Below are 15,847 nucleotides of genomic sequence, written 5' to 3'. Positions count from 1 at the left end.
CTTGTCAGCTAACCTGCTCTGTGGCCTTGCATCTTGAGTGTCTTTCTTGTTGATGGGGGGGCCTTTCCCACAGATCCTCTTTCCTCAAAGCTCGCTGCCTGGTTGGGGTTTGGGTTGGGAAAGGCCGTTACCCATCCATTTGTTACCATCCCTTGCCCCAGGCATCTCTGGATCCTTTATGTTCACAAGCTGTGTCCGTGTTCCATGCGGCACATCAGGTGACAAATGTACAGAGTAATTGCGAGTTAATCCTGTCCCATTCCTTCCAGTTAGCATGAGAGCTGGGCTTCTGCCTCTGGAATAAGACTGTAGGGTTTTCAATGTCTTGATTAACTAGGATGAAGCAAACCTCTGCATTTTCTGATCCTTAGAGATGACAGCACAGAATGTGGTCAGTACGGGTCCCCCTCACTTTTCAGGCACACCTCAATTTTGTTCATGGGACCATTTCTGCAGTTTCACAATGGTTGCTGTCTCTAGGCCTTTAGTTTATTATTAGCTAGAACAGTAATAATTCCTTTATTTTTTTTTGCCAGAATTGGGACTCGAACTCAGGGCATGGGCACTATTCCTTAGCCTTTTCACTCAAGATTCCTGCTCTACCACTTGTACCACACCGCCACCCTGGCCCTTTGCTGGTTAATTGGAGATAAGTCTCAGATTTGTCTTCCCAGGGTTGGCTTCAAACTGCAAACCTCAGATCTCAGCTTCCTGTGTAGCTAGGATTATAGGCGTGAGCTACTAGCACCAGGTCTGCTTATATCCCTTTTACGTGTTCTTTTAAGCCAAGCCTTTTAAAGTTGTAGCAAATTATACAGCTTTACTGTTGGTGAAATTTCTTGCAGTCCACCTCAAGGCCTCTGAGAGGCAGAGACGACTCGTTCTCATCAGCACCACTGCTGCCTGTGGGGTGTCAGCATCCATGCTTTCTGCTTACACGAAGGTTGAACACATGACTGACCACATTGTATGTAATAAGAAGTTGTTAAAGGAATCCCAAGGATTAGAGGAGGTTATCCACTGAGAACGTGTTATATGAGTATTCATCCCTACTGAGGAGTCTGAGATTGGAGGATCTCGATTTGAAGCGAAGCCAGGCAAGGGAGTCCTTGGGACTCATCTCCAATTTACCACCAGAAAACCAGAAGTGGCACTGTGGCTCAAGTGGTAGAGCACTCACCCTGAGCTGAAGAGTGGAAGGACAGCACCCAGGCTCTGAGTTCAAGACCCACAACCAACCAAACAATTTTTTAAAAAAAGGTACATCTAATCTTAGTCTCATTTTGTCAATATTTTCCATTAAAAAGAATCCCTTTTCCTCTACTGTTCAGCCAACTGTGTTTAATTCTGAGGATTAAAATCTCGCCTTTGCCTTCTATTCCGTGTGCCAGCCCTAAAGGACCGGTCTGTGTTGTGTTTAGTTGACCATGTGAACAAAGGGCAGATGACAGAAATAATGGAACAGAAACAGCCACATACAGCTGAAAACACTCACCAACTTTTCTCCGGACTTCCCTTAGAAATTACTACAGCTAAGAAAGTGAACCTTCATTTATCGTTTACAGAAACAGCGAGAACAATCAGTTAAAAAAAAAAATTGAGAGCAAAGGGACAAAAACAGGCATGTTCACCATCTGCGCTGCACTGTCCTGTCAGAAGGGGCCTGTCACACACATTGCCACTGCGTGGACACCGCGTGGACACGTGCCTCAGCAAAGGCTCAGAGAGGGGGCTTATTTCAGTCTGTCCCATAAAGACCTGAAGACGGCTGGGCCAGGTCCGCCCTGAGCCCCCAGGGTTCCTTTCCTCCCACGGAGCAGTGATGCTTCCTGGGGAGCAGGGAGAGGCTCACAGCCCACACCAGGGCGGGAGAAGCTGGCAGCGTTGCACATAGGTGAGGGAGGTTTTGTGCAAAGCAGAAATCTCACCGCACCCCACGGGGCCTCAGGCTCTGTGAAGAGCCACGGCGGGTGCTGAGGCACAGTGCTGCTGTGTGGTGCTCATTTCAATGATTTGTGTAATGAGAAATTCAAGCTGAAAGATCATTTTATTAGGACGACTGTGGAATTCACTCGCTAACCCCTGCGGTGCTGAGTTTTCGCTTAGGACAGCATGAGTTCACTTGCCCAATGCAGTAAGATTTACGTCTGCATTTCCAGGGAAATTTTTTTTTCTTTTTTATTATTGGCATTAAGACCACAAAATACGGTGGTCTGTTTTTCTGGTCTTGTGATTCCCAGGCACCGACAGGGCAGGAGGAGAGTTCGCTTAGAAAACACTCATCAGTGGTAGCGACGAAGCTGACAAGAGCAACCTTAGAGTACCAAAAGAACAAAAAATATTTCTTTTAATTTCTAGCAAGTAAAAATTCAGTAGTAATATTTGTTACAGCTTGTGGCATAAAACTGGTGGAGATGGAGAGCGATTTCTCAAGCCACCTGTACATTTTTGTCTCCTTTGTTGAGAGGAAAAAAAAGAAAACAAAAAATAAAACTTCACGATTGTGCTGAGATCGTCCAGCAGGCCAGGGCGGCCCCTGTCACCCGTGGAGGGAGACCACGTGCGTGGCCACGCCCGGCCTGCGTGACAAAGCTGTCCTGCCCCTGGTATATTAGAAACACCCCAAGTTCACAGCATGGATCCACGCTATAGACGGATTCACACGCCCATGTCTCATCCTCTGGGGACAGGAGCAGGGATGGGGACGGGGATGGGGACGGGGACGGGGCAGGGACTGGGACAGGGCAGGCGCATGCACACACGTGTGCCCTCACTTGGGCGAGCCCAGGTGGACGAGCGCCATGACGGTGGTGTAGCTGTGGAACAGGTCCGTGTCTGCCACGCCACTGCACTTGCTCAACGTGAAGTTGCCGGTGACGATGCGGTCGCAGCCGATCTCGCCGTTCCCGAAGAAGCCGAAGAGCGGCACGCCAGGGAAGAACCTGCGGAAAGTATCGGCCTCCACGTTCTCCCGGGCGCCGTAGAACTGGAAGCCGCGGCCCACGCAGGCGAACATGAGGCCCACAGTGTTGTGCTCGGGGATGTGCGCCGCCTTCAGCCGCTGCATGGCAGCCGCAGCCGCGGCCTCATCGTTCACGTCCTCGCCCAGGAGGACCGTGGCGCTCTGCACTCGCGCCCCGCTGAACGACAGTCCCACCACCCCGGAGGCGTCGATGCTCAGAGGGCTCCTGGAAGAGAAGAGTCCAGAAATGACAACCCAGCCACGGGGCAAGCATCCACATGCACGTTCCAGACGCCATCGCCCGGCTTCACCCTCGGGGTGGGGAGGATGCTGCCTGTGCTTAGCCTCAGACTCCCAGGTAAGAAGAGCCAGGGAAAGCACCAAAGGTAAACTGTGCGCCAGCGCCAGTGCGCACGCCTGTCATCCCAGCGACTCAGGAGGCTGACATCTGAGGATCGCGGTTCAAAGCCAGCCCGGGCAGGAAAGTCCATGAGACTCATCTTGAATTAACCACCAGAACACTGGGAGTAGTGCTAAGTCTCAAAGTGGCAGAGCACTAGCCTTGAGCAAAAGAGCTCAGGGACAGCGCCCAGGCCCTGAGTTCAAGCCCCAGGACTGGCACACACACAAAAGTTAACGTTACCACCCTGAGAGAATGGCAGATGAAGAGAAGCAAGCTACAACAGGGAGAGCTCAGACCCACACGTTCACAAAGACTTCTGACATTCACCCGGTGTAAGACAGCAGGATTGCCTGTGGCTCTCCACCACAGGGCTCGGCTCCACCCCACGCCCGGGACGCTGTGATCACACACTGCCGATGCGGCCTGGACCGCAGGAGCCCCCTCGCGTGCCCATCAGCAGGGCCTGTCCTCTGACGGCTGTCCAGAGGTGTCCCCTCCTCCCCCCGTGCCCACCCCAACACAGCGCTGGCTTCCATTTCTGCCTGACTCTGTTTCCCAGTTAGCAGATGAGTTCTTGCTCGGCCCTGCCTGTGCTGTGGTTTTCACCTCCTCTGTGATCGCTTGTCTTGCAGACGGGACATGGAGGCTCAGCGCACCGGAGCTGTGGAAGGAAGGCGCGGCGGGCAATGCGGGCCATCAGCCTGGAGGAGACTGAGTTCAACAAGACAGCAAGACAGCACAGCTCAGCTGGAAGCAGAATTCTTTCCAGTACATCCCTTGATGATAGAAAATGGAGCTGGGCATGGTGGCTCAGCTCTATAATTCCTAGTTATTCAGGAGGCTGAGGTCTGAGGACCACAGTTTGAAGTCAGCCTGGGCAAGAAAGTCCATGAGACTCTTTATCTCCAATGAACCACCAAAAGTGATGCTGTGATACTAGCCTTGGGCACAAAAGCTCGAAACAGTGCTAGGCCTCGAGTTCAAGCCCCACAACCAACCAAGGAAAAAAAAAAAGAAGAACAATGGAATGATCTGGTTGGGACATGAGCACTTAATTCCTTAAAGTGCCCTTTAAAAACCCAAAGCAAGGCGCGCCTGCGTGGACGTACTTGTGGGACGTGAGGGACAGGAGCCGGTCCACGTGGCCCCCCGCCAGGATGATGTTGGTGTCGCTGAAGGCGCCGACCACGCGCTGCAGGTAGCTGGCGGCGCCCACCTTGTGGCAGTTGTAGCCGAAGACAAGGACCACCCGGAGCTCAGGGTTGTCTAGGAGCCCTGCCGAGACACGAAGCACAGCCTTGAAGCAGGCACGGATGTAAATGAAACAACGTATGGCCCGTCGCCAGCATTCCTCAACTGCCACGCAGGGCCTGAAGGGCTCAGGGCGTCACTTTTTCTGAGCATTTTGTTGCTGGAAGTTCTAGGGATTTTAGGTCGTGGGGCCTGAACTCTGGGCCTGGGTGCTGTCCCTCAGCTCTTCAGCTCAAGGCTAGCGCTCTACCACTTGAGCCACAGCGCCACTTCCGGTTTTCTGGTGGTTCATTGGAGTGAAGTGTCTCACAGACTTTCCTGCCCGGGCTGGCTTTGAACCGCAGTCCTCAGATCCCAGCCTCCTGAGTAGCTAAGATGACAGGCGTGAGCCACGGGTGCCTGGCTGGTACTAGGGTTTTGCACACAGGGCTTTGTGCGTGCTAGGCAAGTTGTCCCCAACCCTTTTTTGCTTTGGTTGTTTTCAATAGGATCTTGAGTTTTTGCTCAGGCCAGCCTTGGCCTCCCTTGTAGCTGAGACAACAGGTGTGTACCACCACGTCCAGCTTGATGGCTGAGATGAAGCGGTCTCCTAGACTGACCTTGAACCAAAGGCCTCCACCTTCCCACTTCCCGAGTAGCTGGTGTTACAGGGATAAGCTGCTGTACTCAGCCTCTTACAGACTTTGAATGTATTCAATAGCTTGGCTACTATTCATGGTTTTCCCACTTTAACACCTGCGTGGTTTTGGGAAGGAGTCGGGTCAGCCCCTCACGCAGTGCACACGCAGGATGAGCTACACAGCAGCCCTCGGGTGACCAGGATGCAGCCGGCGGCATGCAGGGCAGCCCTCGGCCGCGCTTCACCCAGAACCGCAGGGAGGAGGAGCTAGCGTTCCTGGCGACTCCGACCCGTGTCCCAGGTGCAGCCCCCCCTCCAGAGTGCAGCTGCTGCGTGCGCAGCTCAGAGCCGGGTGAGCACCAGGGGCCGCCCGCCCTCCTCGCCTCCAGCCTCCGTCCTGTTTGTCCCTCTGCACCAGACAGACCATGCTCCCTCTCTGACCCCGGCCACACCACCTCACACCTGGATCATCTGGGACCGGCCAGCCTCCCAGCGCCTCCTACCCGTACCCTAACCTTCGGCCCGGCTGGGTGTCCGTAATAAACCATCACTGCTGAAACCTCACCCCAGTACTTTATCTGCTTGCCTCCTCCATTCCACACCCCACACACCCCAGCACCCGCCCCTGCTTACAAAATGCGCCCTTCTGGGAAGTGGTCTCCAAAAAGGACGTTTTGGAGCGTGCACGTGTGCATTGGCACGGGTGTGGCACCGGGTGAGATCCCCACGCTTCTAGAGCGGAGCGAGTGAGAAGACGGGCCAGCAGCACACGCCAGGCCCTACAGGACTGGCCTTCTCTGAGGGCCTGCCAGTGCGAGGGAGGGGGGGAAGGAAGGGAAGAGGGAGAAGGAGGAGGGAGGGAGGAAGGGAAAAGGAAGCAGACCAGAGCCTATAGCCGAGCCCCACCCACCATGCCTGTAGACACTCCAATAGCCCCATCCCGGGCCACGCCTGTAACCCCAGCCTGGGAGACAAAGGCAAGAAGGACCCTTGGGATTTGAGGACAGTCTGGACCATGTAGTAAGCCATTTTCTTAAAACAATAAATGAATGAGGGTACAAAAGAAGCAAGTGAGAGAACAGAGATTATCAAATCGACCCAGGCCAGGCCGCAAGTGAGACCCAGCAGGTGGGCCTCATGCTGAGCGAGGATGCTGCGCTCTGCTGGTTATGGAGGCCATGCCGCTGGGCACCGCTGGGCGCTGCTGGGTGCCGCTGGGCACGCAGAACAGGGAAGGACACTGAAGTTCCAGACACGGACACGTCCCGCCCCCTTTCACCTGTTCTTGTAAAAGCCACATGGTCTCCTAGAGGGAACGATCTGGGCTGGGTGGGACTCAGTGGTAAAGGGCTTTCCGAATGTGAGACCCTGAATTCAATCCCCCGCGCAGGCAGGAACAAGACATACAAATAGATGCTTTCTGCTGCTGCACATTAGGTGTTCTTGGGAACTGCCCACACTAGAATTCTAGCCTCGGCCTGTGCTACCTAACGGGCCGTCACGGAGGATGGGAGGACTCACGGGGAACAGGGAAGACATAGGGGACACGGGGAGGATGAACGGATGGATGGATGGACGGACGGACACACACACACACACACACCATGTGGGGTGTGGGGAGAGGACCCATGGGGGACTGGGGAGGACTCACAGGGGATGGGAAGGAATCATGGGGGACTGGGGAAGACACATGGGTGACTAGGGAGGAATCATGGGGAGTGGGGAGGACTCACAGGGGATGGGAAGGAATCATGGGGGACTGGGGAAGATACATGGGTGACTAGGGAGGAATCATGGGGAGTGGGGAGGACTCATGGGCAGTGATGAGGACTCATGGGCGACTGGGGAGGACTCAGGGGGGACCGGGGAGGTCTCGGGGGGAATGGGGAGGACACATGGGGGACAAGGAGGATTCCCAAGGGTGCTCTGCCCAGGAGACACCACCCAGACAGACAAACAGGTTAGGCCACATGGCCTTGAATCAAGATCCAAAACAACACTGTCTCCACTCTTGCTCTGTGTCTGCAGGCTCCTCGCCTTGAATCTAATCATCTGCTACTTCCTCAACCAATCCCCACTCCTGACCCTCTCGGGGGCCAGTGTAGGGGCGTGGCAGGGGCCAGGGCAGCTCCGCCTGCCTGCCTCCTCTCATCATCAGGCCAGCCCGAGCTCAGGGCCTCAGCACCGCTCCGCCCCTTCCGCCAACCAGAAGGGTGCGTGCTTTTCTGCACTGTCAGGATTGGCCGCACAGCCGAGACAATGCAGCTGGGCCCTTAGCCACTCAGGCGGCTCAGAGCTGAGGATCCTGGTCCAAGGCCAGCCTGGGCAGACAAATCCAAGAGACTCTTTATCTTCATGCTGGAAGTGAAGGTATGGCTCAAGTAGTAGAGTGCCAGCTTTGAGTGAAAAAGCTAAGGCAGAATGCCATGGCCCTGAGCTCAAGCCCCAGTACACACATACTAACAAAAGCTAGGCAACATGTATACTCCTCCTTTATCTGGTCAGCAAACCAAATTTCCCTTTGCTGACTAATGCATACAGTTAGCGTGTATGAGCGCCCACACCAGGGCTTGCACTCAGGGGCTTTGTAGCTCATGGCTCGTGTTCGACCACTTGAGCCGTTCCTCTAGTCCAGATGTACGTTCCCACTCCTGCTGCACTGCGGTGCGCTTCAAATAACAGCGGCTTCTCATCTCTTTAGGGAGCTGACCCATGCACGGGCGAGGGGGTTCATTGCCAGTGAATGAACAGCTCAAGCCAACATTTAGCATGTAGTGGAGTTCCACAAGTCCATCCCAGCAGATGAAGGGAACCCGCCTCGCCACTGCTAGACCTGGGTGGTCAGCCAGTGGCTTCCTACCCAAACCTGCATGTGAGCCAACACTCTTCACACCCACCCCTGGTGCCCTCCGGCACCCACACTTCCCATCTCCCACACTTCCTGCCTCACTACTTCCCGCCTCCCACACTTTCTGCCACCGACTTCCTATCATCCACACTTCCTGCCTCCCACACTTCCTGCCTCCTGAGCCCTGACCCCCCTATCTCTAGACCCTGCCCAGCTCGCCCCTCTCCCCGTACCCGCTTCACCAGGCCCGCTCCCGTCTAAGCAGCACACCTGCTGATTCTCAAGCATTTTCATAAATGCTTATTACTAATGTTAAAAAAAAAAGAGGCAAACTTCTCAGTTTCATAAAACAAAAATGAACCAAGACAATTTGAAGAGCAGATGTTGTTTCAAAATCAGAATTAAGTACAAATAGCATTTATGGAACTACTGGTATTTATGGGAATATTTACACAGTATTTATGGAAGGTTCCTTCTGCTCCTCTAGGGCTTTAAGGCAAATAAAAGAATTGAAGCAGCAACTGATTCGCTGGCGCCGATCGCTCGCTCGCTCGGAGCAGCGCTGGCGTCGGCCGCACAGGCGCACACAGAGGAGCCCGAGGAATGCCGCCGGCTGGCCGAAAGGGAGGCAACTGAACGGCCATTAGTAATAGAGAAGAGGAACTTACCTACTTCAGTGAGTTGATGTCTTTCAAGAGGTGAGTTCTTTGGATCCTTAATAAAATGAAAGGGCTGTATTTTTATTCCTTCAACTTGAGGAAATAACAGAGCAAAGCCAGATTCTCCGATCTCGATCTCCCGAGGCCGACTGCTGCCGGATCCCATTGGAGTCACTAGAAAAGAAGCGATGCTTTGCCCACAGGCTCAAAAGGGACCACTTTGGGTTTAGAATCTGGAAATCTACACGATGAGTGCTCTGCTATTATTCTTTCTGCTTCTCTATAGACCACAAGATTTTCTAATCGAAATCCAGCAACTCAACTTCCTCATGACTGCCTAGGAGATGTTAAGAACACACACACACACACTCTTTCTCACTGTTTTTTGGTGGTACTGGGGTTTAAACTCCAGCCCTGAGTCATACCTCCAGCCTAAGACTAGGACTCAAACTCAGGATCTCATGTGATGCTTGCTTTCACTCATTAGCTGGCACTCTACAACCAACTTCATTCATAATAGAATGGAAATGATGCAATGGCCATCAAAAAGACTGGCACAATAACGAATGGTCTATTTAAATAGCACTCTACTAGACAATTTCTTTAATTACTTAAGTTCCCATAACATAAGTAACATTAAAACATCATGTAGCTAGATGCTGGTGGCTCAGGCCTGTCATCCTAACTACTCAGGAGGCTGAGATCTGATGATCATGGTTCAAAGCCAGCCGGGGCAGGAAAGTCCATGAGACTCTTCTCTCCAATGAACCACCAGAAAACTGGAAATGGCGCTGTGGCTCAAGTGGTAGAGTGCTAGTCTTGAGTGAAAGAGCTCAGGGACAGCGCCCAGGTTCTGAGTTCAAGCCCCATGACCGACAACAACACACAAGCTAAATACTAAAAACATCTTTAAAATATTTCCACTGAGTGAAAAACTAAAGGGGATGGCATTCGACAACAGGCAGAACGAACTCAGTGTCACAGACCTGAACAGAGCAGGAGTAGAGCGCAAGGACACCAGCCCTGGCCTCTTACTGTTAACACCTTCTCATGTGGACAGGCAGAGTGAAGACTTGTCCCTCTTGCACACGGCTGAGACACAGATCTCACATTTGCCCTGAGATCTGAGACACTGCCCATGATGATGCATACAGCCCATGATGATGCATACAGCCCATGATGATGCATACAGCCCATGATGATGCATACAGCCCATCATGATGCATACAGCCCATCATGATGCATACGGCCAAATACAATGCCGTGGCAAATGGGGCCATTGCATTTTGGACAACCACAAATACAAATGTGCCTCTTGGCTAAAATGAACTGAGCGTTGCCAGGACTGGCCACTGAGCAAGGACTGGCCACTGAGCAAGGACTGGCCACTGAGCAAGGACTGGCCACTGAGCAAGGACTGGCCACTGAGCAAGGACTGGCCACTGAGCAAGGACTGGCTACTGGGCAAGGACTGGCCACTGAGCAAGGACTGGCCACTGAGCAAGGACTGGCCACTGAGCAAGGACTGGCCACTGGGCAAGGACTGGCCACTGAGCAAGGACTGGCCACTGGGCAAGGAGCAGGCGCGCCGCTGCTCTTCTCACCTACGATTCCCGGGGTCACGATGCCCAGGACTTGGCACTGCTTTGGAAACAGCTTCTCAAGTGCGAAGGCCGTCTCCATACTCGTCCTTTTCCTTGCTGATAGAGAAGCACAATTATTAAATATCATCCATGGAGGGCCAAGTATGACAATGTAAAGAAGACAAAAACAGCATTATGTACTAGCTGAACACTACAAGAAAGTCTTGGGTTCGATTCCTCAGCACCACATAAGCAGAAAAAGCCGGAAGTGGTGCTGTGGCTCAAGTGGTAGAGCGCTAGCCTTGAGCTGAAGAGCTGAGGGACAGCGCCTAGGCCCAGAGTTCAGGCCCCACGACTGACCATATTTTCAACATCACTGTCAGAAACAGGCCTGGGGTGTGACTGGACTGCAGCCCAAAAAAAGGAGGTACAAAAGGGTTATTCTGGGGTCCCAACCCCAGTGTGGCTTGGGTGGTAAGGTGCCAGCCAGTGAGCAAAAGTGCCAGAAACCAAGTTCAGGGCCCGCTGTCAGACTCATTCTGTGTGAAACATAACATGTGCGCGCATGTGCACGTCCGAGTACCACAGCGAAGCCCCATGGAGTGACTAATACACATTAAAAAAAAGAGGACAGCGGCATAATGGTGGACGGCGGGGCTGGGGAGGGAGTGGGGACCAACATGGTTGGCCCATATGAAAACAGAACAATGAAACCTGCCGAAATCCCAGGGACAGGAACGTGCGAACATGCGGCTGTGGGCTAGAATTGGGGAACACAATGAAACCCCTGGAACTTCTCACCTTCTCTTTTCTTTCTGTACTGGGGCTTGAACTCAGGGCCTGAGTGCTGGACTTCTTTTGCTCAAGGCTGGTGCTCTACCACTTGAGTCACAGCTCCACTTTTGGTGGTTCATTAGAGATCATAGTCTCATAGACTTTGTTGCCTGGGCTGGCTTTGAGCCGTGATCCTCAGATGGCAGCCTCCTGACTCGCTGGGATGACAGACTGACACCCAGGCGCACCTTGCTCTTTTGATACGCACCTCTCTTGTGGCCATGACACTCCTCCAGACCAATGAAAGTCTCCGAGTCCGCCATGTAGAGAACGGTGTGCGGTAAGATGTGGACATGCTGAAAGGAAAGCCACGGCATTGGATCTGGGAGCTGCAAACACCCATGGTGCCCTACCTCCCTGTGGGTCCGTGTAGTCACATCCCATTCCCAGCCCACCCAGGCTCTGGTATTTCCAGGTGATTTACTGAGCACCTATTAATTCCTCAAATTCACCTCATGTTCCTTTTCATAATGGAAGTTAAAGATCTTACAACATTTGTTTCATTGGAACAGACGTGGCAGTAAACAGGCTCTAGATGTGTTCTGATGGCCTCTCAAGCCTTCCAGCCTTGCCAGCTTCCTGGGGTCCCCAGGACACCCCCCCCGACACACCCACTTCTGCCCGTGTTTCCACCACTCTCTTCCCATTTCCTGGCCAAGTCCTGGTGGCTTGCACCTGTCATCCTAGCGACTCAGGAGGCTGAGATGTGGAGGATGGAAGCTCAAGGCCAGCCCCAATAGGAAAGCCTGTGAAACTTCATCTCCAAAGAAAGCAGCCCAAAAGCAGGGCTGAAGGCTTGCATGAAGTGGTACAGCCCCAGCCAAACAAGTGGAACAAGCAAGCCTAACGTCCTATGTTCGGTCCTGGAAATCTGCACAGCCGCCCCTCAGCGCCCAGGGCCCAGGACCTCATGGCCCAGGTTCTTATCCGGGCCCTGCCTCTTCTCCCAGCAGGGCAATTGAGAATGACCACTTTGCTACTCAGTCAGGCACACTTTGCAGACAAGTGGCAAAAGGACAGAATTACAAGAAAAGGATGAAGACTTTCCTTCAAATGCTTTCCCTACCAGAATGGAATGAAGTTCGTCCTATGCCGCAAAGCTTCATTGTTGGTGAGATTAAAAACATACTACGTGACTGCTGTAATGCGGGGAAGTTCAGATGTTCCAGGCTGGATTCTAGAGACAGCATGAGGGTCCGTGCTGGGTCTGGGGCTCATCCTGGGCCCATATTTTTTAAAGTATACACTGGTGGCTGGGTACCAGGGGCAGTGCCTAGGCCTTGAGTTCAAGCCTCAGGACTAGCCCCCCATATACACACACACACAGAAGAATACATAAACTGGTTGCCAAAACTGAGAATCTGAGAAACCTTTAACAGAAAATGTGAGCTTCCTGGTTCTTTAAAAAAAAAAAAAAATTCACATAGCTGAGCACCAGGGGCACACACCTGTCATCCTAAGTACTCAGAAGGTTGAGATCTGAGAGTTGTGGTTCAAAGCCAGCCTGGGCAGGAAAGTCTGTGAGACTCATAACCACCAGAAAACCAGAAGTGGTGCTGTGGCCCAAATGGTAGAGTGCTCGCCCTGAGCCCAGGCCCCAGAGTTCAAGCCTTCAACCAACAAAAAAGAAAAAAAAAGTTAACTTTTTTGGCTATAAAAGTATTCTATTAACAAACGGATCTTGGAAACACAGAAAACAGACTATATGATTTAGATAGCATCATCAATAGTTTGCAGCTACATATATGCTTTTTAAGGCTACTACTGTATGAACTGCAATACTGTTCAACATCCACTGAGATCCACAGTCCCGGGACTGTGGGCAACGTGTTGCATCCACACCTTTCATTACGAAATCCCCACAACTCTATAAGGATAGGGGAAAGTTATTGGGGTTTTTGATTTGATGGGAATTAAAGCAGCTGTCTGGGATCAGAGCAGTGATGATGGTCATCCATACCAAAGCGGGGCTTCCCAGATAGCGGCGCTACAACAGCTACTGTAACTTTAAGCTGAAAGCCACAAAGTCATCAAAGCACATTTCTATCTCCAAAAGAAAGGCTAACTAACATTTTGACTTATTGCACCTCATCTTTATTACTCCAACTAACACAGAACGTATAATCTGTGCTGTACAACATTTCTTCACCCTAACATACACCTAGCAGATTACATCTAATGTCTTTATTAAGTACTGGGTTGTTTCCAATTTCCCTTATTGCAATGACCTCCAAGCAACACCTGGAAGGGGGGAGGGGGGAAGGCAGAAGAGGAAGGGAAGGGAAAAGGGGGAGGAAGTTCAGAAAGAAAAGCTTGAGCAACTTCCAGGCCAGAGAAACTTTTTTTTGGTTTTTTGGGTTTTTTTTTTTTGGGGGGGGGTGCTAGTATTAGGACTTGAACTCAGAGCCTGGGTGCTGCCCTTAGTTTTTTTCCACTCAAGGGTGGTGCTCTACCCCTTGAGCCACAGCTCCACTTCCAACCTTTTGGTGGTTATGGAGGTTAGAGTCGCACGGGCTTTTCCTTCAAAGGCCGGTCTAAAACCGCGCTGGTCAGAGCAGCCAGGATGACAGGTGTGAGCCTCTGCCCGGCCTCTGGCTTTTCTTTGAAGCCATTCTGAAGAGAATCCTTGGCTGCAACGAAACTGACCCATCTCAGCGGAGGCTGAGGACGGGGCAGGATGGCAGTGCCGGGTCGGAGGCGGACTGCGCAGGGAGGGCCCGGAGGCCGGGCGGACCTAGGCTGGGGGAGGCCCTGGGCTGCCTGGAATGACCAATGCACAGCACAAATCCTACAGGGGATGGGAGTGGCCGCAATGGACCCCACCGACCCCACCAGGAGCAGGCCCACCTCGCCCCCCACCCCACTCACCTCCAGGTCCCCGGCCCGCTTCCCCTCCAGCTCCCCGGCCCCGCCCCTCCCCTCCAGGTCCCCGGCCCCGCCCCACCTCCAGGTCCCCGGCCCCGCCCCACCTCCAGGTCCCCGGCCCCGCCCCACCTCCAGCTCCCCGGCCCCGCCCCACCTCCAGCTCCCCGGCCCCGCCCCTCCCCTCCAGCTCCTCGGCCCCGCCCCACCTCCAGCTCCCCGGCCCCTCCCCTCCAGCTCCCCGGCCCCGCCCCTCCCCTCCAGCTCCCAGGCCCCGCCCCTCCAGCTCCCCGGCCCCGCCCCACCTCCAGCTCCCCGGCCCCGCCCCTCCCCTCCAGGTCCCCGGCCCCGCCCCTCCCCTCCAGCTCCCCGGCCCCTCCCCTCCAGCTCCCCGGCCCCGCCCCTCCCCTCCAGCTCCCCGGCCCCGCCCCACCTCCAGCTCCCCGGCCCCTCCCCTCCAGCTCCCCGGCCCCTCCCCTCCAGCTCCCCGGCCCCGCCCCACCTCCAGCTCCCCGGCCCCGCCCCTCCCCTCCAGCTCCCCGGCCCCTCCCCTCCAGCTCCCCGGCCCCGCCCCTCCCCTCCAGCTCCCCGGCCCCGCCCCTCCCCTCCAGCTCCCCGGCCCCTCCCCTCCAGCTCCCCGGCCCCGCCCCTCCCCTCCAGCTCCCCGGCCCCGCCCCTCCCCTCCAGCTCCCCGGCCCCGCCCCGCCCCTCCAGGTCCCCGGCCCCGGCCCGCCCCTCCAGCTCCCCGGCCCCGCCCCTCCCCTCCAGCTCCCCGGCCCCGCCCCTCCCCTCCAGCTCCCCGGCCCCGCCCCTCCCCTCCAGCTCCCCGGCCCCGCCCCTCCCCTCCAGCTCCCCGGCCCCGGCCCGCCCCTCCAGCTCCCCGCCCTCCCGCCTCCCCTCCAGCTCCCCGGCCCCGGCCCGCGGGCCCCGCCCTCCCGCCTCCCCTCCAGCTCCCCGGCCCCGGCCCGCGGCCCCCGCCCTCCCGCCTCCCCTCCAGCTCCCCGGCCCCGCCCCTCCAGCTCCCCGGCCCGCGGCCCCCGCCCTCCCGCCTCCCCTCCAGCTCCCCGGCCCCGGCCCGCGGCCCCCGCCCTCCCGCCTCACCTCCAGCTCGTCGGCCGCGGCGTGCAGCAGGCAGTGGCCGCCCAGGGCCCGGGCGCCGGGGCGGCTGGCGGAGATCCAGGCGAGGCGGCGCTGGGCCCGCAGCGCTCGGCGCACGCACTCCCTCCACAGGCGGCACACGCTGGGGACGCAAACGCACGGGGTCGCGGAGGCCTGGCGCCGCCCGCGCCGCCCGCCCCGGACCCGCTGCCGCCCGCCCCGCTCCGCACCTGGCCACCCGCAGCAGCGCCTTGGCGGGCAGGAAACTGAACACGCGCTCCACCACCTCCGCGAGGTTGCTCAGCACGAAGGTGCTCCGCGGGTCCGCGGAGGGGTCGCAGTCGTCCCCGCCGCCGGCGCCCACCGGCTCCATGGCTCCTCCCGTCGGAGCCCGAGCGACCGCTACGGCGGCCCGGAGGAGTCAGGCGAGGCCGTCGCCGGGCGGGGCGCACTGCGCAGGCGCGCGCTACTTCCGCTGGACCGCCCTCCGGGGAGGGCGGGGCCTCCGGGGAGGGCGGGGCCTCCGGGGAGGGCGGGGCCTCCGGGGAGGGCGGGGCCTCCGGGGAGGGCGGGGCCTCCGGGGAGGGCGGGGCCGCTGAGTTTCTCCGGAGGCCTGGGAAGCCGCGGCTGACCCAGAGCTGCTTCCCCACCGTGGCTCTGCATCTGAGCCTCTGCATTTCGCCAGTTCACTTTCTAATTCTCGAGTTAGTTTTTTAATGTTTCTTTTT

At 55.8% G+C, this 15,847-nt stretch overlaps 2 protein-coding genes across 8 annotated transcripts in view; one reads left to right on the top strand and one right to left on the bottom strand.

Moving 5' to 3' along the window:
- Positions 1–4,480, top strand: part of Nrg4 (neuregulin 4) — a 70,756-nt gene extending 66,276 nt beyond the window's left edge. For 5 of the 7 annotated variants that reach the window (XM_070042808.1, XM_070042809.1, XM_070042807.1 and 2 more), the window contains one exon: positions 846–1,249. In XM_070042808.1, the coding sequence (XP_069898909.1) occupies positions 846–1,024 (179 nt within the window). In that variant the 3' untranslated portion in view covers positions 1,025–1,249. Of the gene's footprint in view, positions 1–845; positions 1,250–3,997 lie in introns of those variants that run through there. The other 2 variants (XM_070042814.1, XM_070042812.1) reach the window with 2 other exon arrangements.
- On the bottom strand, positions 2,322–15,530 carry Fbxo22 (F-box protein 22). The gene is made up of 7 exons (XM_070042806.1): positions 15,350–15,530; positions 15,123–15,261; positions 11,368–11,455; positions 10,347–10,442; positions 8,752–8,916; positions 4,475–4,640; positions 2,322–3,188 (listed from the first exon to the last, which is right to left on the bottom strand). The coding sequence occupies exons 1-7, from the start codon at positions 15,490–15,492 to the stop codon at positions 2,771–2,773; spliced, it is 1,215 nt and encodes a 404-aa protein (XP_069898907.1). The 5' UTR covers positions 15,493–15,530; the 3' UTR covers positions 2,322–2,770.
- Positions 15,531–15,847: the final 317 nt, after the last annotated feature.

This window comes from Dipodomys merriami, unplaced genomic scaffold (genome assembly GCF_024711535.1).
Source record: "Dipodomys merriami isolate MVZ:Mamm:240054 unplaced genomic scaffold, mDipMer1.0.p SCAF_33, whole genome shotgun sequence".
In the NCBI taxonomy this organism is placed as follows: Eukaryota; Metazoa; Chordata; class Mammalia; order Rodentia; family Heteromyidae; genus Dipodomys; species Dipodomys merriami.
This window is presented reverse-complemented; position numbering and strand designations above follow the sequence as displayed.

Excerpts from the sequence above, each read along its gene's own strand:
- Fbxo22 (XM_070042806.1), bottom strand. The coding sequence starts at position 15,492 with ATGGAGCCGGTGGGCGCCGGCGGCGGGGACGACTGCGACCCCTCCGCG. Across the intron at positions 8,917-10,346 it reads CGTGACCCCGGGAATCGTAG|TGACTCCAATGGGATCCGGC; the intron begins GTGAGAAGAGCA and ends CTTCTTTTCTAG. Across the intron at positions 4,641-8,751 it reads ACATCAACTCACTGAAGTAG|GGCTCCTAGACAACCCTGAG; the intron begins GTAAGTTCCTCT and ends GTGTCTCGGCAG.